Source organism: Chlamydotis macqueenii, chromosome 6 (assembly GCF_036417535.1).
Source record: "Chlamydotis macqueenii isolate bChlMac1 chromosome 6, bChlMac1.mat, whole genome shotgun sequence".
In the NCBI taxonomy this organism is placed as follows: Eukaryota; Metazoa; Chordata; class Aves; order Otidiformes; family Otididae; genus Chlamydotis; species Chlamydotis macqueenii.
The window spans coordinates 42,809,064-42,832,294 of NC_141561.1; the positions used below are offsets into that span (position 1 = coordinate 42,809,064).

The 23,231-nt window shown below is 55.9% G+C and overlaps 1 protein-coding gene across 1 annotated transcript in view; it reads left to right on the plus strand.

Annotated features, from left to right (window-relative positions):
- The first annotated feature begins 2,459 nt into the window (after nucleotides 1-2,459).
- The window catches only part of LOC147600334 (axonemal central pair apparatus protein HYDIN-like), a 39,452-nt gene continuing 18,680 nt past the window's right edge, over nucleotides 2,460-23,231 (plus strand). Inside the window, exons 1-20 of the mRNA XM_086751223.1 lie at nucleotides 2,460-2,532; nucleotides 5,584-5,647; nucleotides 5,829-6,087; nucleotides 8,001-8,144; nucleotides 9,296-9,439; nucleotides 10,275-10,588; nucleotides 12,195-12,342; nucleotides 13,046-13,255; nucleotides 14,139-14,276; nucleotides 15,947-16,124; nucleotides 16,314-16,444; nucleotides 17,502-17,635; nucleotides 18,117-18,253; nucleotides 19,109-19,236; nucleotides 19,345-19,536; nucleotides 19,923-20,072; nucleotides 20,734-20,973; nucleotides 21,252-21,420; nucleotides 21,963-22,148; nucleotides 22,988-23,164. Coding sequence (XP_086607349.1) covers nucleotides 2,460-2,532; nucleotides 5,584-5,647; nucleotides 5,829-6,087; nucleotides 8,001-8,144; nucleotides 9,296-9,439; nucleotides 10,275-10,588; nucleotides 12,195-12,342; nucleotides 13,046-13,255; nucleotides 14,139-14,276; nucleotides 15,947-16,124; nucleotides 16,314-16,444; nucleotides 17,502-17,635; nucleotides 18,117-18,253; nucleotides 19,109-19,236; nucleotides 19,345-19,536; nucleotides 19,923-20,072; nucleotides 20,734-20,973; nucleotides 21,252-21,420; nucleotides 21,963-22,148; nucleotides 22,988-23,164 — 3,316 coding nt within the window. The remainder of the gene's footprint in view (nucleotides 2,533-5,583; nucleotides 5,648-5,828; nucleotides 6,088-8,000; nucleotides 8,145-9,295; nucleotides 9,440-10,274; nucleotides 10,589-12,194; nucleotides 12,343-13,045; nucleotides 13,256-14,138; nucleotides 14,277-15,946; nucleotides 16,125-16,313; nucleotides 16,445-17,501; nucleotides 17,636-18,116; nucleotides 18,254-19,108; nucleotides 19,237-19,344; nucleotides 19,537-19,922; nucleotides 20,073-20,733; nucleotides 20,974-21,251; nucleotides 21,421-21,962; nucleotides 22,149-22,987; nucleotides 23,165-23,231) is intronic.

Here is a 23,231-nt window from a genome sequence, read left to right on the forward strand (position 1 = left end):
CTAATTCCCCCAACTTTACCCCCTCTGCTGCTTCTGCTCTCTGAGCCGCTTGCTGGACACTCTGGGCTGCCTGTTCGGCCTTTTCCACCATCTCGCTCGGTTGCCCCATAAGATCTATCATTTTCCTCACCAAGTCCTGTCCCCCACCCGCTTCTCGCTCCTGTTGTTCCCCCTTTTTATCCGCCTGTTCCCCCCCCCGGCCCAAATACGCCGGTGGCGCCGAGGCGTCTAACGGCTGATTTGTTCCCTCCTTCTGACTCTGACTCCAAGAGGAGAATGGCGGTGTGGGGAACGGAGTGGGGAATGGGCCTCCCCCCATCCCCCTTCCCTCCGCGACGGGGTGCATCCACCCTGGGAATCCTGCTATTCCCCCGACAGAGTTATTTTTGTTGAACCCCTATACTGAGCGTGTTTTTCCTTTTCAGCCGGCGCTAACAGTGTCTCCTGCTCTCCGGGGTTTTCCTCGACCACCCCCCCTTTCCCCGACTTGTCCTCCGACTCGCCCTTCTTGCTCTCCTTTCCTTCCGCGGGTGTTCCCGTCCCTTCCCCCGGGTCAGCGAGGTCCACGACTGCGGCAGCTAGCGTGTCGCGGTGCTCTCTTGGCGCCTTAAAGGTATCTCGCACAGCTCCCCATGCCGAGATTAGCCCTGCAGCCTCCTTGTTTCCCGCACAAGCCGATTGAAACAACTCCTCCCCCGCCTTTTCTAATACGCTCCGGTCCAGGCACCCCCTGGACTCGAAGCCAGACCACGCCGCATCATCCACTGGAGTAGCGCGCGCGTCTGTTTCCCATGCACCTCCGTGCCTGCACGAGATGCTAATGTCTTTAACGTGCTCACCACCGCCTCCATGGATGCCATGGTTATCCCGGGTGCCACACGCGTTCCCGAAGAGCACGCGCTACCCACTTCGAGAACCCTTCCTTTCTTCCTCTGGAACCGTCCTTCTTCTCTTGTGGCACACAGCTACCTCAAAGACCCCTTCACCCAGCCGGGCCTTTATCACGTCGGGGTCACCACTTGTAGCGTTCTTCTGTGGGCTGCTCTCCTCAGGAGGTCCCGAATACTAGGGCTCAGACCCGTCTCATCTGCCCTCCCAGGACAGGGACACGCAGAGACGGACACATTGCATCTAGCTCCAAATGCTGATTTATTGCTGCGTCACACAGCCTTATGTACCACACGCCACCTAGACACCCGACTGCCCCGGAACCCCGTGACCTCCCTAGCCCGCCCCCTCTCGCCCCTGTTTGGCTTTCCCAATTTTTGTCCCGCCTCCCTACCGCCCCGCTTCTGCTATCCTATAGATGGAGTCTTACTGAAATAGCGGCGATGCTCCCTGTGAAGCAGAAGTTAATCTGCAGAGACCTGGTTTGGAAGTGCTCTGGTTTGCCATCTTATGCAACTGGAGTTTCCCGCTGTGCTCGTGACGGCCAGCCGAGCAGTTCTGTTTCCTTAGCTGCAGAAGCATCTCTGGCCGTGAGATGAAGATGAGGGATCTGAGCCACAGTCAGCAGGCACTGACCTCCCTTGAGCCCCGTGCCAGAGCCTGCCCAAGAGCCCTGGGCAGGGGCACTCGGGTGAAACGCATCCGTTTGAAGGGAGCCCCGGTGCGCAGAGCGATGGAGCGCGGAGGCCGTGTGGAGCTCCTGGGTGAGGGAGTCAGGGGGAGCCTGGGTTCAGGAGAGAGTGGAGAGCTGTGTGTGTCAGGCTGTGCTTCTCGGGGTGCTTCGTGAGAGCGACAGGGCCGGCTGTGCTGGGCTGTGCGCGTGGGTGTCAGCCTGTGCCCAGAGCCCTGCCACGGGCAGGCTGGGAGGTGCGAGGTGCCAGCAGAGCAGGGCAGCGGGCTGAAGCAGGGTCCAAGTTATCACCAAGCGTGCCGGAGAGAAGAGCAGCTGGCCCCTTCTGAGGGCAGCGCTGGCACCTCTGTGGGCTGTGTGGGACTTGGCTTTTGGCATATTGGGCCAGAGTGGGTGTTTGCAGGTGGTGTGTGGCTCTGCTCACGGTCAGTCCTGCAGGCTAGCTGGCTTGGTCTGAGCCCTGGCACAGGTGATAGAGCTGGGAGGAAGCCTTTGGGTCCTGCCATGAGTTCCTCTGGCCGCTGCTGTGTTTCAGGGTAACACCCCGAGGGATGTGGCTGCGCTGGAGCGGGGAGGCTGTGCTGGCGGCAATGTCAGAGATGCCTGCAGTGGCCATTGTGTGCTTTCCCTGAGCTGCTGTTGCTGCTGTGAGATGAGGCCCTGCTAGCCAGGCACTCTGGTGTGCCTGCCCCAGCAAAGGAGGGAAGAGCGGCTGGTTTCTGTGGCGCTGGGGCAGCAAGGAGCGGGTCAGAGATCCCTGCTGATGGCGTGCGCTGCTCCTGCGGGAGTGGGTGGGCGCTAGCGTCCCCGTCCCCTCTGCCTCCGTGTCCGCCATGGTGTTCCGAAGCCGCCTCCTCCCCTCTGTGTCCCTGCTGTCGCCATGGCGGTGTTGGGATGCCCTTGTTGCTACGGGAACGAGGGCAACAGTCCGGCTGACAGCTGGGATCAAGCGGGTGAGTGTGCCTCGGTGTCCCCGCGGTGTGGGAAAGGTGAGGGATGCTGGTGAGCACCCCCGTGCTGACGTGGCTGCGTCTTGTCCCCTCTGAAAGAGGGAGGGCAGCTGTCGGTGCCGCTGAGCCCAGGCTGCTGAGGGTCGGGAGGAGGGGCTGGGGAGCGCGGCTGGGCAGAGACCCAGGGCTGTGGGGGAGCTCACGGAGGGCTGACACCCCCTGTCCCACGCAGCGGTGTGGGGGCACCCCTTGTGTGAGAGGGGGGAGAGAGGCAGGGCTGCGCCTGGGCCAGGGCCACCTCGGGCCTGACAAAGCTCTCCTGGGAGCAGGTTGTGCTCCCCTCCTGTGGGATCCCTTCCCCTGCGACCAAGCTGCTTTTCTGGGGGAGGATTTGAGGGGTGAGGTGGCCTGTGGAGCAGAGTGGGGGCTCTGCTGCTGCCTGAGAGGCACCTGGGGGCGGCAGCGCTTTCCGTGTCAGGGCCTGGGAGCTGGAGCCCCTTCTTCCCCCGCAGAGCTGGACAGGGAGCAAGCTTTGCTCCCCAAAAGACAAACTGCCAAAACTTCTTCCTTTCTTCCCATGGGATGCCCTTGTGACTGCATCCAGGCTGTGGGTTAAACGTGGAGGGGACAGAGGCTGCCTGCCTCGCGGCTGCTGCTGTTGCCCTCCTCATCTTGCACGTGGCCTTTTGCATGTTCTGGCTCAGCCTGTCAATGAGGGGTGAGATTATTTGTGCTTGCTCTGTCTATAAAATGCGGTGAAGGCTTATGATGAGAAGTGCAACAGCTGGCCCAGCTGGAAGGGACTGCAAAGCTGACTCACCGCGACTCCCCTTGCGTTTTAAACCCGTGGGTGATTTTCTGGGGAGCGGTTCCTGCGTACACCTAGGGAAAACAGCAAGGCTGGACTGCTCCAGGAGGGTGCAGATTTCTCAGACAATCTGATCCCCACAGGAGTCTTCCTGTGATTTCCAGGAACTTGGAATGGGCTCTTGACAGGAGCCCCTCAGGAGTGGTACGGCTTCGCTCACCTGCTGCTCTGGATTCAGCCATGCACAGTCAGCTCTGACCGCGCGTCTGGCTGCTGGCTGCTGCCCTGGGGATCCACTCATAGTCCTTTGGGTTCTGCTCTTCCCTTCCAAAGTCGCCAGCTGCGTGGGAGCTCTGATGCATTGTGACCCAAAATGAAATGTGGGCCAGATGCCCGGCCAAGAGTGAATAAAAAGGCAGAGCTGGTGCAAGTTGGGAAGGCAGGAGAGCAGAGGGAAATGCTGGGAGAAGAGACAGTCGTAGTGTAAGGCCTTAAGGCAGGAGCCATAGCTGTACATGACAGCATGTGGAGCTGTGGATCTCCAGCAGCCTCTTGGAAGGGAGCTTGGTCCACCTCAGTGTCAGCTGAGAGTCGGCGTTTGTTTAAAGAGCGAGCAGGAAGGTTTAACACCAGGCTCCTGGTCATTCTCTCAGCTGTGCTGGAGCTTTTGCACTGAATTGCAGGGTGACAGTGCCGCAGGGAGAAAGCACAGAGGAACTGGAATAAAAGGTGATAACAAAAGGGAAATCGTGCTGCTGTGGAGTGGGCCGTTGGCCTGGCAGGGCATGGTGGTCTGCGCTGGGTCCCCCTGGGGAATGCAACGCCTGGCTCCATCCAGACAGCCTAGCACCATTCCTCTGTAAGAGTTTCTCGGGTGCAATGTCCTGCGCGGCTCGTTGGCAAGCTTTGATAAATGAGCTTTGCCAGTTAGCAGCCTTGCAGATTCACCTCTGGAGCAGAGCCATCAGGTCTCCTTTTCAAGCGAGCTCCCCTGTGTCAGCATGAATCCCAGGAGAAGTTGTACATTAATGTCAATGAAAACCTGCCAGCTGCCAGCTGGGTATGAAGGTGTTGGCTGGGTAGCCCTTGGCTGATGGCAGAGCAGTGGGTGCCTCTGAGGCTAGTGATGGGCTCCGCACGGGATGCAGAGACAAGAGAAGAGGGTTGGTGGGATCCTACGTGGTCGCTGAGGCCACTTCTCTTGTCTGCCTTCCTGGGGTTGTGTGGATCCCTGGCCTTTGAGACAAAACTGCATCTGGTGCTGATGTTTGGGTGGTTTCAGGAGGCTCAGTGGCTGTGGTCTCTCTGGGGGAGCAGGCAGAGCTCTGCTGACAGGTTTTGCTTTGGTTGTCGTCTTCCAGAAACAGAAGTGAGTGCTTCAGTCCTTCAGGGGCTGTTGAGAAGCGCTACCTAACTCTTGGGAAAGAAGACTTTGGTGCTTTTGATCAACCGGTTTTGCAGAGCTGTTCTTCATGCTCTCAGCAGTATCGCCCAGCCACGTGGCTGCTGCGGTGGGATTTGAGCAGTCCTGGCTTCCTCTGCCCTTGAGCCTTTGTGCAAACCTGGCCACCCTTGTTGGGGAGCCAGCAGCGATAAAGTAGCTTCCCTTGGCGCGCGCTCCAGAAGAGAGACTGGAGGGGGAAATAACCTTCTCCTGAGGATGGGCATCCCTTGGGTGGGCAAAACCGGGTTATTGAGGTGAATCTATTAAAAGACACAGTGAGTGTTTCTTGTACACGAAGGAATCCATTTCCATTGCATATTCATTTTGCTTTCTGTCTAGCTGTAGTTATTTATCTTACAATGTCACTGCAGCGTTAATCTCGGGGAAACGTCTGTTGATCCTGTGTTCTCACAGTGCGTCTTCCTAAAGCTCAAAGCAGCTGCACTGTTGAGGCAAAGGGCGGTAGGTGTGGGGCAGTGGCGGTTGGCTGTTCCCTAAGGGATGGGGGGCCGATGTGGATAACATTGGTGCCAGGGCAGGGACCCCACCACGGGGGCCAGCCCAGCATCCAGGTGGGCAGATGAGGCTGCAAACCCTGCAGCTCCCAAATAGCATCTTCAGAGGAAGCCAGCTGAGGCAGCAGCTCCCAAGGGGAAGGTGAAATGGCAGCCAAGCTGTTCCACCATCCACTTGCAGCCAGGACAGGCCAGCTCGGCATCCGAAGCAGCGAGACCTGCAGGAAGCACCTTGGAAAAATGCTCTGGGTCTCAAGCGCCAAAGGCTGGTGTTGCTCTGTCCACAGCAACTGAGATGATGTTCTTCACGCAGCTTTCCTTCCGTGAGGCAAACAGACCAGCTAGTGGATGGTGATGAACTTAGGGGCAGCCAAGGTCTGGCTTTTGCTGAAGCTCTGAGCTGGGTCAGCCTTTTTGGAGGTGGCTTTATTGCGCAGTGTGCAGTGCGCTAAGGCCGTGGGGGTGCTGAGGCTGAGGGACTCCTTGGAAATGGCAGCTCCCATGACATTTTCCATCTCTGCTTCTCTTCTAGCTTGGTTCCGTGCTGCTGTTACTCTTTCAAGACAATGAAGAAAGGAGGACGCACTCATCATCTCTGTGGGACAATGGAAGGTTTTGCCCCATCTCACCGGTGTGACCGTCTGCCTGCCATCCCAAACACCAAGGGCAAAGCTTCCTTGCAGAGCCGCAAGCCTGCCTGCCCTGTGTTTAAGCTCCATCCTCTGAGGATGGAGCTGATGCCAGGCCAGAGCATGGAGATGGTGCTGGAAGGCTTCTCCAGCACTCCCCAGGTGAGGTTGCCCCGAGGGCTGAGCCTTTCCCATCAGATCACCTGCGCTGGGACTTCTTCTGCAGCCCCTTGACATTTCCCTGAGAAAATGAGCAAGTGCTTTCAAGGAACTGTTGTAGTGGCACAAGCAAGCTGCCACCATGGCGGTACCAGTTGCTTTCCTTGCTGGCCACCATCAGTTGCTAAGGCTTTTTCATGTTTCTGTAGCTACCATAAACCCACCTTGCTGCTAGCAAAAGATGGGCAGAAGGAAGCATTACTAGCTCAGGGGCAAACGGCAGGTTACGAGGTGTCACGTGCTGAGGTGGAAGGGAAAGGCAGAGAAAAGATGCTACACTTTGACTAGGAGCACAGGCAGAAAGTAAAGAAAAATGCAAAAAAAAAATGCAAAGCTTCTGGGGGAAGCAGCGAATAAAACAAAACACCGGTGAAGGGAGGGAGTGTCTGGGAACGACATTTTTTTCCTCTGTAGACAAAGATGGACAGAGGGCTGCTCTAGCTCTAAGTCCTGGAGGAGAAAAACAAGCACATTGTGCCAGCTCTGGTGATCACAGTGACGGTCCCCACGTGGGAAACTGTTCCCAGGGATCACTGTATTTGACAGCTTGACTTTTGTCAGTGTTTCCATAACTGCCTGCCCCAGTCTCGCAGCCAGCCCCGCTGTCCCAAGGGCAGCCAGGTCTTGCGGCACCCTTGGATGGCAGCTCAGAGAGGGAAATGTCAGCAGGATTGCTGGCTGTTCTCCTCCCAGGCCCCTTCTTTCCAGGGGAAATCCAGCTCTGCAGAGAAGCTGCCGGCTAACCCTGCTGCGCATTCCCTGCCTGCAGCATTCCTGGGCACAGATGTTTAAGCGAATGGGAACTAAATCTGCATACCAGCTCCTGCTGGTATGAGTGGTTTGAAGGTTGTTTGAAAGCGTTGCCTCAGTGGTAGCTTGAAGAAGACTTGATTACTCCCCTCGCTGACTGTGATGAGACTGTCCCAGTGCAGCTCTGAGCCCACAGGTTTAGCTGAAGAGGAGACAAAGGTACCAGAAAGGAAATAAAGTGCTCAGGGCACTGGTGAGGGTGTCTTGCCTGGAAAGCTGAAAGGGCATCTGTGGGCACAGCTGTGGCTTTGTGGCTCCTGCAGTCAAAGCCAAGACTCTGGGAGTGGGCTTTCCACCTTCCTTGGGTCTTGAGAACTTAATACTCCTCAGGCTGGTCAGAAGCCCAACTCCCTGCCTTGCCCGTGCGACACAGATGATTTGGAAGGCTGTAGGCTCAGAGGAGGAGTTGGGTTGTGGTGTTGTACAAGAAGGAAGAGTGAGAAATGAAAGGAGGAATTGGAGAAGTGAAACCATGGGAAATGAGGAAAAAGTCTTGAATGTAAGAGCATCTGGCTTAAGCAGAGGCTTTTCTTGTGAAGGGCAAGACCTCTCTTTCCTGGGGTGCTTTAGGAGGGCAGAGTACACGAGTGATCCCCTCTTGACCTGAAAGCAGGCTGGCTCCTTGGGTTTTTCCATGGATCCTTTCCACTAAGCTTCCAAGGCAGGGTCTGCTGGCGTTGGCCCTTCCAGCACCTCCTTCCCTTCATATGGTTCTATATTTTTAATCAGCTCCAACAGCTCTCCGTACGTATTGTGCTTAGCAAGGGGGCACATCAAAGCAATAATCCTTTGTGGCAGGGATTATTACGGCTGTAGGCAGCAGGTGACTCACAGGTGCCTTTTGTGGACGTTGGGGTGTAGCATTATGGACACTGGCGTGCAGAATAAATAGGAAGCAGCATCAAAAGAAAAGGGGGCTCTTGAGGAGACCAGTGGCTGTCACTTCATGGCAGCAGTACGGTCCGTGGCTGGGTGATGGTAAATGCAGGGTGTGTTCTGGATGCCGTGCTAGCACCCGCCGGGTGACCTGCGACTCTTGCACACAGGTGGTGAAGGAGCGGCTGCTGTGTCACGCCATCGTGGGAAGGGAGGGAAGGAAGAGGCAGATAATGCACATGGACGTCACGTGCGAGTTCATTGCTCCCGTCCTGCAAATGTCCTCCAGGGCAATCACTTTCCGGGTGGAGAAGGTAAGTCTCGGGACTGCATCCTGGCATTTAATAGCGTGGCTGAGGCCTGAAAGCCTGTGGGGTGCGTGTGCTTGTGCTCAAGGAGGAAATGAAAGAGCTTCTCCAAGTCAGAGACGGGACTTTTTTTTAACTTCAGCCAAGTAAAACTGAGATGACAGCTGCTGCGCTGAAGGGGATCATGGCCACATCCAGAGAGACACAAGGTTCTGCAGTCAGTGTGGAGGGAGGTTCTTGAGGATCCTCCAAGGCACGGTGAAGTCTGAAGAGCAGTCCTGTAGGGAAGCAGAGGAAAACTGAGATTGCTGTCAGCTCCTCAGGGTGATGAGCAAAACCTGTCATCTCTTGTCTCTCTTTGCCTTCTCTGACGTTGGTATGGATGCTAGCTCTTCGCATTTCCCCAACACTCACCTTCTTCAAAGGACCTGCAGACGACTTCAGCTGCAGCGCTGAGAACAACCCAAAGCAGGTGCCCTTTAGTCTCTGGATCCCAACTCCTGCGTGAACTTTCCCTCTCCCATGAGGTGTCTGACAAAGAGAAGATATTTCAGTGTTTAGTTTCTGTGTTTTCAGATGTCTCCTCTGGTTCCCAGGCATCCTGAGAAGCACAAAATCCTGTGAGCTGGCAGATTTAATTAGAAGCTTTTCAGCTCTCCCTGATGTCTGCCTGTGGTGTGCTTGACGCCACGCGCTCCGATTTATGGAGGGCTATGGCACTGCAGCTGTTTGATATCAGCACGCACAGCACTAGTTTCCCAGACACTGTCTGGTTTCTATAAACCATGCAGGAAACCCAGAGCAATGCCCCCTGTAGCAGGGGCCTCAGGAGACAGGTTGCTACCGGGCAGCTGAGGTTTCTCGCTGACTGTGTGTGCGTGTAAATGTTCCAAACTAACCTCAGGCTACTGCAGGCTCTCCACTACAGGGTAAATCCTATTCCCTCCGCTGTCCCCACACGGGATGCTGCAGTTTCTGAACATGGAGAGCATCTGATAGTCTTAGAGGAAAAACTTTTGGAAGGATACAAACTAATGAAAATCGTAAATAGAGATGTATGCATGTCTGGGGTTGAAAAAGTTGCAATGCGTCAGAAAGGGAAGGAGGTCCATGGCCACTTGAACTTGATTTTTTCCCCTTGTCTTCTGTTTCTGTAGCAACCCAGTGATGTCCTTTGCCTTCAGTACAAGTCTCTTTCTTTAAAAAACGACTCCTCCCTGCCAGTCAGCCTTGTCCTGGCCTTAGAGCAACCCTTCTTCATCTGCGATGCGCACCGGCAGCCCCTCCCTGCAGATGTCCAGGTGAGCAGCCGTGGACCTTCCTGCTGGTGGGTGTTGGAGAGGGAGGAGTGTGGTGGCGCGTTTCTGGTGGGAGGCCCTCCAGTAGAGAAGTTGATACTTTAGAGTCAGCAGTAGACTGGCCTGAACTAAATCAGATTTGAAACGAGCTGCTGAAGGAAACTGAATATCATCTGAATTGGGGAAACACACCTGGCTCTAAGACATGGAGAGAAGGCAGCAGGCAACTAGGTCTGGGCAAGCCGGGTAGTAAAGGCGTCTCTTGGAAGCCGTCCCAGCTCTCCAGCCGCCATCCTCAGACCACTTCTGGAGCTGCTTGCTCTCTTGGAGGGCAGCTCTGCCTTCAGCCTGGTGCCTGCCCTGCTGTTAGTGGAAGGTGTGGGACGTGGACCCTGCTAAACACGTGTTGTTGTAGGCACGGCCACCACTTCTGTGCCGTGCTGGTGACTAGCCCCGGCAAGGGTGAGGACGCAGTGCTGTTGTGTTTGTGTTGAGTGTGAGGATAAAGGAGTTTTTCTAGAGTCAGGGGAAAAGGCCCTGGCTTGCCAGAGTGCTGCTTTGGTGATGTACTCAGCATACAGCTTTGGTGGGTTCCGAGTACCGTAGAACAATATTTCTTTCCCCCTTGTATTGCTATCGATGCAGAGCACAGAGATGTGAGCCTGAGGCAGTCTCAGAGAAGACTGCTGTGGTGCTTGCGGTCAGGTGCACACTGTCCAGAAAATGAAGCATGACCTGAAGCCCACGCAGGGGTCACACTTTGAGCATTGACACGTTTTATGCCCTCAGACCTTGGGACTTCATCAGCTGGTGGTGAATGCTTTTCATCTCCTTGCAGCCCATGAAGCTGGAGGTAGGGGAGGAGCTTCATCTCTTCATCGGCTTTAACCCTGCTTATGAAAAGGATTTGAATAGCCGGGTAGCAGAGAAGACTCTGAAGATACAGTTTCTAGAGCACCCGCATGTGGAGCTGGTCCCCGTTAGGGGAGAGGTCTACTTTCCCAGTCTCCGCATCCAGACCACGGCCCTGGACTTTGGCGGCATCTTGAATGACACCGAACAGGAGCGTTACGTCGAGATGACCAACTGCAGCCCGCTTCCTGTCCGGTACCACTGGATGCTCCTGCCAAACAGCCACGTGAGCCGGAGGAGGTATGTGCACCTCTGCCCTCTCCTTGAAGCTCTTCTTCCTGATGTCCTGCCTGTCCTTGGCAAAGACCAAGGCTGTTTGCCTGGGACCTGACAAATTGCATTCCACTTTGCCTTGTGGAAATAACACCTGCCAGCTGTGGTCAGGGGAGATGCTCAGCAAACAGGTGATCTTCACCAGTTTGATGCTGGGAAGGAGACAATGTTCTCCAGCCAAGCTGGGGCTGTAGGATACTACCAGCACGTTTTGCAGAGCCGTAAGCTAGAATCCTGCTTTATTTCTGGAGCTACAAAGCCATGCTTAGGCACTTGGACAAGCAGATGTATCATGTGGCCTCTTTTCCTTCCCTGCCAACTCTGTTTGTTGTCGTCTCCTACTAAGAAGCTACAACGGCACTGCCACCAGCACGCTGTGCTGCTGTCCCAGCCTCTTGCTGCTGTTTGGCTGTAGCCTCTGTACTGGTTCCCCTGGGAAGGAAAGCTGGCGTGGAAAGCTGCTTTCTCAGAGCTTGGTGGCCTGAGGCAAACAGCACCTTGGTGAAGTGAGTTTCCATCTGTTAACGTGCACGTCACCTTCACGAACCAGCTCTTGAGTGTTTCACAGCAAACGGCAGGTTCTGCTGTGGCTTCGGGTACAGCTGTAGATGTTGGCGGGAGGACTTGTCTGAGCATCCCTGGCGAGCAGGGCTGTCCAGCGCTGGCCTGTGGGTTCCAAGCCCAGGACCAGTCTTCCAGTTGCGCTGGAGCCCATCTCTCAACACATTGCTAGCAGTTCCTCCCGCTGTGGCCTCTCTGCACAGGGCAAACGTCTGGTCTGGACAGTTTTAATTACAGCAGCAAACGATGTTGCTGTAACGCTGTAGGAAACAAAGCCAAGTTTACCATTGGACATGGAAGTGCTGCTATTCCAAATACAAGAGATCACCACGAAACAGTTTTGTTGAGGGAACTGGGATCTGGCCTGGAGGAGACGAGCTGCTGGACCTGGAAATGAGCTGTTGCTCCGAGCAGGGCTTGGGGGAGAAGTCCTGGGAACTGGGGTAGCCCGTTCACAGCTGAGCCTTACCAAGTAACAACAAGTCTTCAGTGTGGCCCTTCTTGATGCAGGGCGCCTTCAAGAACAGACCCTAAAAGGCAGAGGGAAGTCTGCAAGAGCAGGTGGAGGGAGGTGGGCAGGGAAGGAGGAGCAGGGCTGTAAGCTCTGCTTGGAGGCCCCTGCCATCTCCTGCTGAATTAGACTAGGGTTTAAGTACAAGCGGGCTCCATCGCTGCTCCGGCCTGATCGCACTTAGAGAACGCTACCAGCACTGCTGCTGGCTTGGACGGACCTACAGCTGTGGGTAATTGTCAAGGGAAATTTCAGGAGAAATATCCAGTAGAGCTGCAGATTCTCTCACTTAGGCCCTCTGGGTGTGGAAGGCACGGTCTGCAGGGGTGGGTGCTTTCAGGAGGGCACTGGGGGGTCTGTTGTAGCTCATCGCTGTCCAGATCTGCCCCTTTGTGTCTCAGTGTCACCTTTTTGCACAGTTCATGTGTCTTTTCTTGCTGCGCTTCTTACCTCCCCACAAGGCGTTCACCTCTGTCCTCTTCCACTTCTCCTTGCAACCAGTTACCAGCTGCCCGCACCAGCGCTATTCCAGCAGCGAGGCGCGTCATCCCCGGGCAGCGTGGCGAGGATCAAGACTCAGAGCCCGGTGAGGATGAAGGAACTGAGGCAGCTGGGGGAGGCAGAGCCCCTCGCCTTGAGAGCGGAGGATGTAAGTAGGAATGTGTCTCTCTCCTGCATTTCCAGTGTGGCAAGCAGTTACGCAGCTCCCGCTCCCACGGGTGGCTCTCGATGCTGCTCACAGAGCAGCTTTGCACCCCTCCAAGCACATCCCACAGCACTACTGCAGCGACTGGTCACTGGAGAGGCTGTGCGGGACGTGTCATAGGATTGATGGAGGGCATTACCTCTGCTGCACCCATGGAGGGCATTATCCATCTTGTCTCTAATCGAGTGGTCAGCAGGAAATTTCTGCAGTAGATTTTGCTGTAGCGTCTTGAGAGAGAGCAGCATGCAAATCAGAGAGAGAGTGCAAAGCATCAGGAGTCAGAGGAGCTGGGCTGGAGTCTTCCTAGGGGCTCCTAGGGCTCTCACCTCCAAGTCTTTGTGTTTCTCTAAAGGCAGTAAAACCTGTTTCTAAAGGCAGCAGAGAGAATTTGTTGCTGCCAGGAGACCTCCAAAGTACTTCAGTGTAGTGTATTAATGAATGCCTTAATGAGTGAGCAAGGGAGAAAAATTTTCCCGTGGTTACTGTGCTGGAAAGTGGAATGGATGCAGGCTGAGATGAGGATGATTTTGCCTGTGTTTGAGGGAGAGGTCCCTCCAGCCATGTCTGTCCTTTTCTCCAAGCCACGGCTCCCCTTCTGCACCCATTTCAGTGCTCGACATCTTGATCTCTCCTCCCTCGCTTCCAGGTTTTCGACATCCTGCCGCTGCACGGTGTGCTGCAGCCAGGCGAGAGCCAGCGAGTCACCTTCACTTTCTTTGGCCACGCCAACATTGTTGCCCGCGCCATGGCGCTGTGCAGGGTGGAGGGAGGCCCGACCTACAAGATGGCGTTGAGTGGGGAGGCTTCGCTCATCAGCTACCACCTAGACGTCATGGAGATTGACTACGGGCTGCAGGTACCGTGCACTTCTCTTGGCAGAGGTCCTTGTCACGAAACCACCACCGGCGCGTTGCTGCCCACCTCGGTCCAGGGCTCTCTCCCCTTCCCAGCTACTTTTTGAGTGATATGTCCTGCATCCAGGCTGGGTTTTGATGGCCATCTCCACACCTGCTCCCCCAAAATTGGCAGTTCCTCCTCTTCAAGGTCACTCATGCTGCCTCCTGGGGCAGGCAGGATCCCAGAGGTGATCTCCAGGGGGACATGCCCCAAGACATCCATCCACTGATCCGCTCCTAAAGCCTGAGGTCCAAGGAGATGCTCTCTTTCCATGCTCTTGATTAACCAACACAGTAAACCAGGGAGGAAGTGAACTTGGGCTTCCCGTCACTGTAGCTGGAGAGAATGTCCCACAATGATCCCTGCTTTGCTTCTTTTCAGCTCAAAACCCCCCAGATATTTCCAGCTGTTGGCCCTGTACATGTTGCACGTCCATCTCCCTTTGTCGCTGTCACTGCAAGCTCTGCAAATACTTGCGTGCGGGTGCCTGTTCTTCTGAAATGTCTTGGTGCCTCCTCCTTTCTTTCAGCCAGCTGTTAGATGACACCTTGAAGTGCAGAGGGCTGGCATCCTCTTTGGTTTCTTGATTACTGATCTGTCTATGGTTGGTATTGCCCCTCTGCATGCCGCCATCACTCTCTGTTCCTGTGCAGGGCTAAGAGCTACCCTGTGGCTGTGGGCTCCCCAGCCTGACCTGGGAGAGTCAAGTGCCCGTATCTTCTCTGCAGTCCCTGCTTCTCTCTTGCGTTGTGTTCATTTGCTCTCATCCCAATGCAAGCAGCAGGAGACTCCCAGCAGCAGACTGGTGTGTGTAACTTCCCGCTCCTCTGCCCTCTCTTCAGCCGTTTCACAAAGTCGCGGAAGCAGAGCTCACCCTGCAGAACAACGGCAAGGTGGGAATCACCTACGCGGTGCTAAGCCCCAGCACGGCCACTGCAGACAGCCCGCTGCCCGGCGTGCCCCTGGTTGTGCCCAGCACGGTGAGTAGCACAAGCGATGAACCCTGGGCCTGTCTCAGGTTGCCCAGGAGAGGGTGAGAGGGAAAAAAGGGAAAAAAGACAAGACCCACAGAAGCAGCCAGGAGAGACAGGGCTGTAAGCAATTGCTGCTGGGGGGCAGAGAGGGTCAAGCAGGTGCGGGCCTGAGAGAGTTCCTTAACGGCCGCTGCTGGCGGGTGGCCCTGCTGTCACACAGCACCCACCGGCGGGAGGCACGAGTGCTTGGGGAGCTCTCTGGCCCCCAGCTGCTGAGCTCTCTGCTCATGCTGGCGCTGGAGCCGGATGGCGCAGACTCTGCTGAGGGTCGCCTTCCCCCGGTTGTGTGATTGGACAGGACTTATTCCTGGTGCGAGCCTGCACAAACCCTGCCTGCCCCCTGCCAGCACTAAGCAGGGGAGACTGAAATACTTTCTTGTTTGGGCGTGAAGGTCCTTTGCCAGAAATGGTGACAGCCCCTGTACTGGTCCCTCACTGCTCCAGCTTTGCTGCTCTGCAGCAGCTTTGTGGGGCAGTGAGGGGGGCCAGGGAGGAGCGGGGCTGTGGAATAGCAAGGAGAGGAGTTTGCAGCACCCCACCATCCCAGCTTCTCCGTTCTGCGTGGGTGTCTTTGAGCTGAAGCAGTGTTCCTATCTATGTCCCTTTGTGCAATGGGAAGAGGAAGCCAAATGGCTTTCACATTTCCTCATGCCTGTCTCCGAAAAGGGCTGAGACGCTGATGCCCCCTTCCCGCGAGCTCCCGAAAGCACAGCTCTGCTTGGGCCCGGGCAGTGGTTGCTGTAGTTGCTTCATGGGCCCAGGCAGCTTGGCAGGGCTGGCTTTCGCTGCAGCTGTGTTGTGTGCTGCAGTAAGGGCACAGGAGACCAAGTGGCAGGATGTGTCCCGCTCAGCAGCTTCTCCCTGCAGCGTGGAGGGGAGCCGGGAGCTGAGGGTCCAGCCCAGTGTGCAGAGGGCGAGCTGCAAAAGCTGAGACCATGTCCTGTCACCTCGAGCAGTGGTGCTGTCTGCTTGTAGTTGCTCCTGACCTGGCTGGTGTCAGCCCAGCCCGGGACTCCGACAGCCCTTCTGGAAGCCCAGAGAGGAGGTGGCCTTCCTGGCAGCACCTTCTTCCCTGGATCTCCTCCTGCACTGGGCTCCTGCTTCTCCAGAGATGTACGTTTGCAGATCACTGTGAGTCTGGAGAGACTCGAGCACCCTGGGTGCAACCACACAGGCAGGAGACGTTTGGTTGGGATCTGTGAATACGTCGGCGCTCAACACCAGCCTGGGCACCACTGACGTGCTGGGACAGGAGCTGCCGGCCCGTCTGAGAGTGCGGGCACTTCCCTCATCTTGCGTAGCGGCTGGCAAAAGAGCCTTTCTTCCCTCAGCTTGGCTCTGGCTGGCAGAGGGCACACCTCGTGAGCAGAAGAGCTGTGCTCACGCTGAGCAAAGGGCAGGCAGTGCTGTGGGAATGCAGCCTTAGGAGCCCTCTGAAGGACACAGTGCATCCTGGTGCAGGAGATGTGAGCTTTGGGACAGAAGAAGGCCATGTTGTCTTACCCTTTCTGAGCCTGGAGAACATGCCTTCTCTTGGCAGCATGTCTATCGTCTGAGCCATCCCTCCACCAAAGCCTCTTTGGTGCATTCCCTCCCTCTTCTCCCGCGCTCTGCAGGGTTACGTTGGACCTGGCACGCGGAAAGTTCTCAAAGTCTATTACCTGCCGGGAGTGCCTGGAGGCTTCTGCAGGACTTTCCAGATCCGAGTGGCTCACCTGGAGCCAGAAGAAATTTCCCTGAAAGGAGAGGGGAGCTTTCCCAGGATCTGCTTGGACCTGCCCAGGAACGTCAAAGGTAAGCACTGCCCGTCTGCTCCCCAGGAAGGCCCTGGGGTTTTTTTCCCCCATGTTATATGTCCCTAGGGCATCTTGCTTGAGGAATGTGTTTCTGGGAGAGGCCAGCGTTAGGGGAATGGGGCTTCCCAGCTTGAATGGGAATGGTGCTGTGCCCACACTTGTATTTGTGGATGTTCTCTTCCTTCAGGAAATGAAAAATATGAGAAGCTGCTCAAAGAGGCGAAAGAAAAGGTGGAAAAAGACAGCCAGAGGGACGAAGCAGTTGTTCTGAGGGAGGCTGCGGCAGCGGAGCCACCCATGGACAACTCGCAGAGTCTGGTGAGGAACAACTGCTTCCCTCTTTGGCACAGGGTGCTCCCCCTGTGTCCTTTGGGCCCCTTGCACCCCACAGCAGGCTTCCTGGGGTCCTGCTGGCACTTGGGACCTCCCTGCCCACACCTGCCCATGGTCATGCATCAACTCAGCATTGCCCATGGGCTGCCCACCTCGGGGCATTGTCCCTCCCATAGATGCACCAGCTTCCTGACTGCCCCAGGGAGGGATCCTGAAGACCCTGCTCAAGGCATCGAATTGATGGTTCTTTGTGCTGGCACTGCAGGTCATGGCTGGGGTGTCTGTGGCTCACAACAATCGGGACAATCTGTTTAACAGGGCCTGCAGCATGACAGGACAAGGGGTCATTGTTTTTAACTAAAAGAGGCCAGATTCACACCAGGAATAAGGAGAATTTTTTTACGATGAGAGTGTTGAAGCAGTGGCCCAGGTTGCCCAGAGAGGTGGTGGATGCCCCATCCCTGGAGACGTTCAAGGTCAGGCTGGACAGGGCTCTGAGCAAGCTGATCTGGTTGGAGATGTCCCTGCTCGCTGCAGGGGGTTGGACTGGATGATTTCTGAAGTTCCTTTCCAACCCAAACCATTCCAGGATTCTAGGATTCTCTGAACCCAAGCCCTGCCAGGTTTACAGAGTTAATCGCAGCAGCCTGACTTGTGCCCTGGGGTTGTGCTGTCGGTGCTCAGCTCTAAGTGGCACCGGCCCAACAAAAGGTTCCCTTTTCAAGAGAGCTTTTGTCCAAGCTGCTTTGGCACCGGCTGGGCGTAGGCACTCGGAGCACTGGAAGGTTCCTGGCTTGTCCGTCTGTCTCTCTGACGAGATCAGCTTTTGTAACAGTGACGGGCAGGCGAAGGCGCTGGAGTTCATTTCCCTAGAGATAAGGTCCTGGCTAAGAGAGCAGGAGGTGTCACAGACACTGAGCAGTGAGCCAGGAGGACCCCATCACCCCTCTCCACAAGAGCAGGCTGGGATCCTGTTTCAGAGACAGGGTTGTGCCTTGGGAAGGACCTTTGCTAACCAGCCACTGTCTTTCCTTGTCATCAGTTGGACACTCGGCTGCAGATGCAGATGGAGCAGATGCTGGTAGAGGAACACGCCCTGGCACAGCAGAAAGCTCTTGCCTCCCATCCCCCGGAGGAGACAGCCTTTGACCAGCGTGCTCGTCAGAGCCTTCTCAAGTCAGTGGGGACTCTCATAGCCTATCTCCAGGCACCCCGAGGGTAACAGCCAGAGGCGCAGCCCTGCTGCTGCTGTTTTGGGGACAGATCTGGTTGCAGAGCGGTGGGGGCAAATCCTATTTCAGGGTCCTGAAGCAAGTTCAGGCTTGGGCTGTACCCCTGGCTCAGCAGTTCCACGGAGACCAGTGGAGGTCCAGTGAACTTGTCTGCAGTGGCTTTTCATAGCACACGAGCGGTGACCAGTATCCATTTTAAAGTAACTTTATTTTAAGGTCCCTTTGCTAGTTGAGGAAGCCTAGAACCTGCACTCCCTGGGACTTGCCAAAGTCTTACTACCAGATAGTCAGGCCTTGGGATTCACTGACTAGAGCTGAGTTTCTACAGCAGTGGACACAGAAATACCCACATTTTTTGCATCGTCCACCCACTTGGAAACGTAGCCAGGCTGTGGTTTAAGAACTGTCCTTACTCGTCCTTTCAGGGCTCAGCTGCCCGAGTACGTCCTGGACCTTGGCTCTGTCATTCCTGGTGACATCCACACGCACAGCGTGAAGATCACCAACACTGGCCACTTCCCTGTGTCCTTCCACGCCGATGGACAGGTCCTGCGTGACACAGGTAACCAGTGCTGGAGAGACTTCTCGTGGGCTTGAAGGAGCCTTGTCTGACAAAGTAGCTTCAGCTGCTGGCCATGGGGAGTTTTTTGAGTGCTTCTTTGTCTAGTTCTTCCTCCTTGCGACCCTCTCTACCTGCTGCTTTGGAGCCTGAGTTCTCCTGGCCAGCAGGACCCAGAGACCTGGCCTGCCTGTGACTGCCCTAACACTTCCCTGGGGGCTGGATGGGCTGATCAGCGTGGTCACCTCTCAGCAACCTCTGCTCTTGACTGCCAGGAGTGTCATCTGAGTTTCTTTGTGCACTCTGGGCTTGTGTTACAAGCAGACGGACTCTTTGGGGTTTGGAAGTGCTTTGCTTAGAGTTCATAAAGATAAAGGCTTGTGTTCAGCCTTTATTGAGAACGTGGCCTGTGAGGTCCTGTGTTGTATGGAAACAGGCTTCTGAAGCAGGCCTTTGAGGTAAGGCTGCACTGCCATCCAACGGTGACTCGCTGTGTCTGAGGGGTGGTCAGGTGTCTCCTCTAAGTTGTTTTCCAGGGAGCACCATGGCATGGAGGGATCTTAGTTGGAAATTCCCCTTTGGAGAGGTCTGTGCATCCTTCCGTGGGATGCCTGAAGAAGAAATTGCTGGAGGTCCTGAAATGATAGATTTCCTTTTTACCGTGTGGACCTTGGATTCTGGCTGTGAAAACCCTTTGTCCGTGTGTGGTGAGAAGGGAGAAAGAGTGGCAGGCTTCTCCGGAGAAGCCAAGGGGTCCTTCAGAGAGCCAGCAGCCAGGACACTCGAATGGCCTTAACACGCTTGTGACACATTGATGTGGGTTGTGCCTCTCAGCTGCTTTATTTTCATCTGTTCAAGGTTTCAGTGTGGAGCCTGCCCGTGTGAAACGTCTGCCCTGCTGGGAGACAGAGACTTTTGAGGTGCGCTTCGACCCACAAAGTGCCAAGCTGCCGCTGGGAGAGGTGGACGTGCTCCTGCCCATCAAGGTACCGCATGCTTCCTCACCTCCCTCACCACCTTTCAGGGCAGGTGGCAGCTTGGGACAGCAGCAGATGTCACCTGGGCTTTCAGCGGGATGCTCTGTCCTTCACTAGGTAACAGGGGGCCCCACATTTCACGTCCGTCTCCGTGCCAACGTTGCTGTGCCGTCCCTCTGCCTCTCCAAGGATACAGTGGAGTTCTCCACTGTCCAGTGCGGACAGTGCCAGGAAGAAACCATCCAGCTCCACAATCCACTCCAGGTCCCCTGCAAATGGTTCACCACCAGGAGTGAGCCTGTTAAGAAGGTAAAGCACAGACTCCGTGGAACGCGTAACGTCGTGGTTGGGCTTTCTTTGCCCCTCTTGCCCTTTCTGCACCTGTGGCTGCCTGAGCCCTTGGGCTACAGCCCACCTGAGGAAGCTTTAGAGGTACAGAGCAAATCTGGTTTGCCTGCACCTGTTCACTAGCTGATGCTTCACTTCTTTGCCAGCTTCACCCATTGCTCCTCTTCTGACAGTGCATCTGCGCACCCTGCCTGCACATTTTCCCTCCAGTTCTAGGCCAGTGGTGGCTGTGGCTGGTTTGGACGTGGGTGCTCGCAGCACCATGACAGTATCTCAGAGCACTGCAGGAACCGAGAGTCTGTCCTCACAGACCAAGGAGACCTCACACGATTGGTTTCTGTGCTCAGGTGGACAAACGTTTGTCGGTGCGCATGCATCGGAAGCTGCTCCAGGAGTTGAAGGCCAAGCCCTGTGTCTTCGAGGTGCTGCCCCCAGCTGGAGTCCTCTCTCCAGGACAGCGATGCCACGTGCAAGTCAGGTTTTCACCCGTGGAAGAGGTGAGATTGGCGAGGCAAAAACACCTGATAGACCAATTTAGGTCCATCTGATAAACAAATATGCGGTTCCCCTGCACACCAGGACTCATCGTGCTCACTCACCCCCAGGAGGTCTGTCAGGGCAGTGTGGTAACGAGAGCCCAGCGTGGGGAGGAGGAGATGAGGTCTACCTCCGCATGGAGCTTTCTGCAAGCCCCGTCCCCACTGTGCCTCGGTTTCCCTTGCAGCACAGCCTTCTGAGAGGGGCTTTGAAATCCCCATGGGGAGCTTGCACAGCGAGCATCAGGGCACTGCAGTGTGGCTACCTGTGGGTGCATGATGGGGAACTCTGCCTCTTTCCCATCATCTTCCCCCTTGCCAGGACGTATTTGCAGGCTGCATTGCCCTGGTGCAGAGCACGTGGCGTGCTCACAGGGGATAACGCTGGAAGGGCCCATCGAGGCTAATCCCACTGCTGGTACCAGCAGACAAAACAGCCGCCAGACACCCTCCTGGGCACGGCAGGACAGTCACCTGCAGTGCTGTGCTGCCAGCAGTCCCCATGGCCCTGGCCCAGCCTGTCTGCATGTTCCCAGGCAGTCTGACCTTGGGGAAGGCTTGAACGGGAGGCCCTGTCACCTGGGGCTTCATGGAGGAGCTTTCTGTGCTTCTCTCTTTGCAGAAATCCTACAGAAGCAAGGTGAAGATTAACATTTGCCAGAGCAGCCAGCAGCTCGAGCTGCAGATGTCGGGGCATGGGCTGCAGCCACAGCTGGAGTTCAGCCCCTCGGTGCTGGAGCTGGGACCATCGCTGCCGTGCAGCCGCGGGGCAGAGGGGACAGTGGTAGTGAAGAACCCGTGCGATTTCCCCATCGAGTTTTACTCCCTGGAGTTCGACCAGCAGTACCTTGCTGAGGAGCAGGTGAGAGGGAAGGTCTGGTCCCATGGGCACACTCCCGTCGCTTCCTAGCGCTCCAGCCTTCCCAGGCTCGTGCCAGGGAGGTGGAGGCAGTCCCCAGGGCAAAGCCTGGTGGCATTTCAGGGTTGGCCACCTCTGCTGGCAGGTGTGTAGGGGCTTGGATAGTCCGTGCCGTTGGGAGGAAGGAATGAGGGAGAAGATGGGTTGGCTGGGGAGTCTATTCGTGTGATGAAGGTCAAGAATCACATCCCACCTACGTTTTTTTTTCCCTATGCACACAGATCCTGCGGACGCTGAAGGATTACGATCGCCACAACACCTTGTTGCTGCCACCACGTGCCCCGGGTGAGAAGCTGCCCCCAGAGGTGCTGGAGTACTATGAGGACCAGAAGAGGCTGGAAGAGGAGCAGGCACAGTCCAGGACTGGGGAACCAGCAGGCCAGGACAACGGTGAGGGATTGGCATTGGCTCTCCTGAGTGTGGCCACAGCAGGGAGCTCAGCCCACACACCCTGAGCTCCCCATGACCTCGTTGTCCATGGAAAGCCCATGCTTTTAGCAGCTTCCCATTCCCTAGCTTGGTGGAGGAATTTCCAGGTGGAAATCTGTGGCTTGTAACACGCATCCTCTGCCAGCCCTGAGTGCAGCCAAAGCAAGCTCGTATCTGCCTGCCGTGGACTGGGGCAGTAGTCAGGATGTCCCCTTGTGTCCCTCATCCACAAAGAGTAGGATGGGATGAGTTCTTCAGACAGTCGGACCAGGTCTAATACCACTGGCTATGTCCGATTTGTTTCTTCCCAGCAACAAAAGCACAAGCTCAAAATTCCCCTGAGGGCAGCCAGAGCCTGGACAGACTTCCCTGTGCCTTGGGAGTCTCCCTCCTTGGGCAATTTTGTGTCTTTTGCATGTGGCTGCGCAAAGTGTCAAATGGCAAAGAGCAGATGCCTGAGCATGTTCACTCTCTTCTTCCCTCCCTGTGTCCTTCCTGCTGAGCAAACTTTGAAAGTGTCCGGTCTCTGTCAGCTCAAGGAGGGAAGCACTCTGCTGGGATCATTCACACCATCTCATCCCACAGCTCGGTCGTTCCCTCCTCCATTTTTGATGAAAGCCAGTCCAACAAGGTGGACTCTAAAGCTGAATGTGGAGAAGAGGAGGAGGAAGGCGTTGAGAAAAGATGCGGGACAGATAACAACCCTAAGCTCGTCACCTGGTTTATGTCCATTGTGGCAAAGGGGTCTCAGTGGAGGACTTGAGTGTCAGCTCCATCACTTCCCTGCAGCCTGGGGCCACCTTCACTCCTGTAGGCCCGGAATGCGCTCTTCTCTGGGAAGTCTGCAGGATCCCGGGAGGAGTCTGGGGCAGGGACAAGGGAGAGGCCAGGGAGGTTTTCCCCAGCTTTGCCACATGAGCATGTTTGCCCCCAGGAGCTGCTGGGATCAGGATGATGCTGTTCCCTTTGCTAGGCAGGGCAGGGCAGGGCGCTCGCTGTCCTACGTGGCATTGCAAGCTGAGTTGTCTTTTGGTGACCTCCTGAGGTCAAAGGTGGGAACTCTTTGTAAATGCTGTTCTGGTGAATTCAGAGCCCGGCCAGATGTCCTGCTAGTAATATTCCTCAAGCATCCGGCTTTTGGATAATGGCTTGATCCTCAGCTTGCGATCTGCCTTGGGACTGAGTAAGATGCCTGGTTCTGCCTGTGTCCCCTTACTCAGCAGGACCTGAGACCAATCTCCCATGACGACAGTTCATGAAAGATTTGGCCCAGGCCTTTCAGGCATTGCTGGCTGCTTGCTTTGTTCTCTTTTTGCCACCCCATTCTGCCACCCCATTTCCTGTACCCTGAAGAGGCACCTTCACCAGCATCTAGGGCAGACCCTGATCTGCACAAGTCTAAAGGAAGGGCATGGTGAGATCTTGGGTGTGACGTTGGTTTCAGCAGTCTCCTCTCCCAGGACCTGAGGGGATGGGAGGATGATCAGGATGACAGGTAGGCAGGAGACCGACTTTTCTACCTGCTTCTGCACAGGAGAGCATCAGCAAAGCACCGCCAGCAGCAAGGAGGCAGCGGGAGAACTGGACAACAGCCCTGTCACTAAGGCCATTGCCCGCCACCTTGGCATCGATCTCTCTGCAGAAGGGCGCGCAGCCCGAAACCGGAGAGGGATCGTCGTCATCGTCCATGGGGCACCCCTGACAGGTACGTGAGCGGCAGGCCGTGGCTGCCAGGATGGGGGGCAGCAGGAGAGACATATATCTCCTGGTGG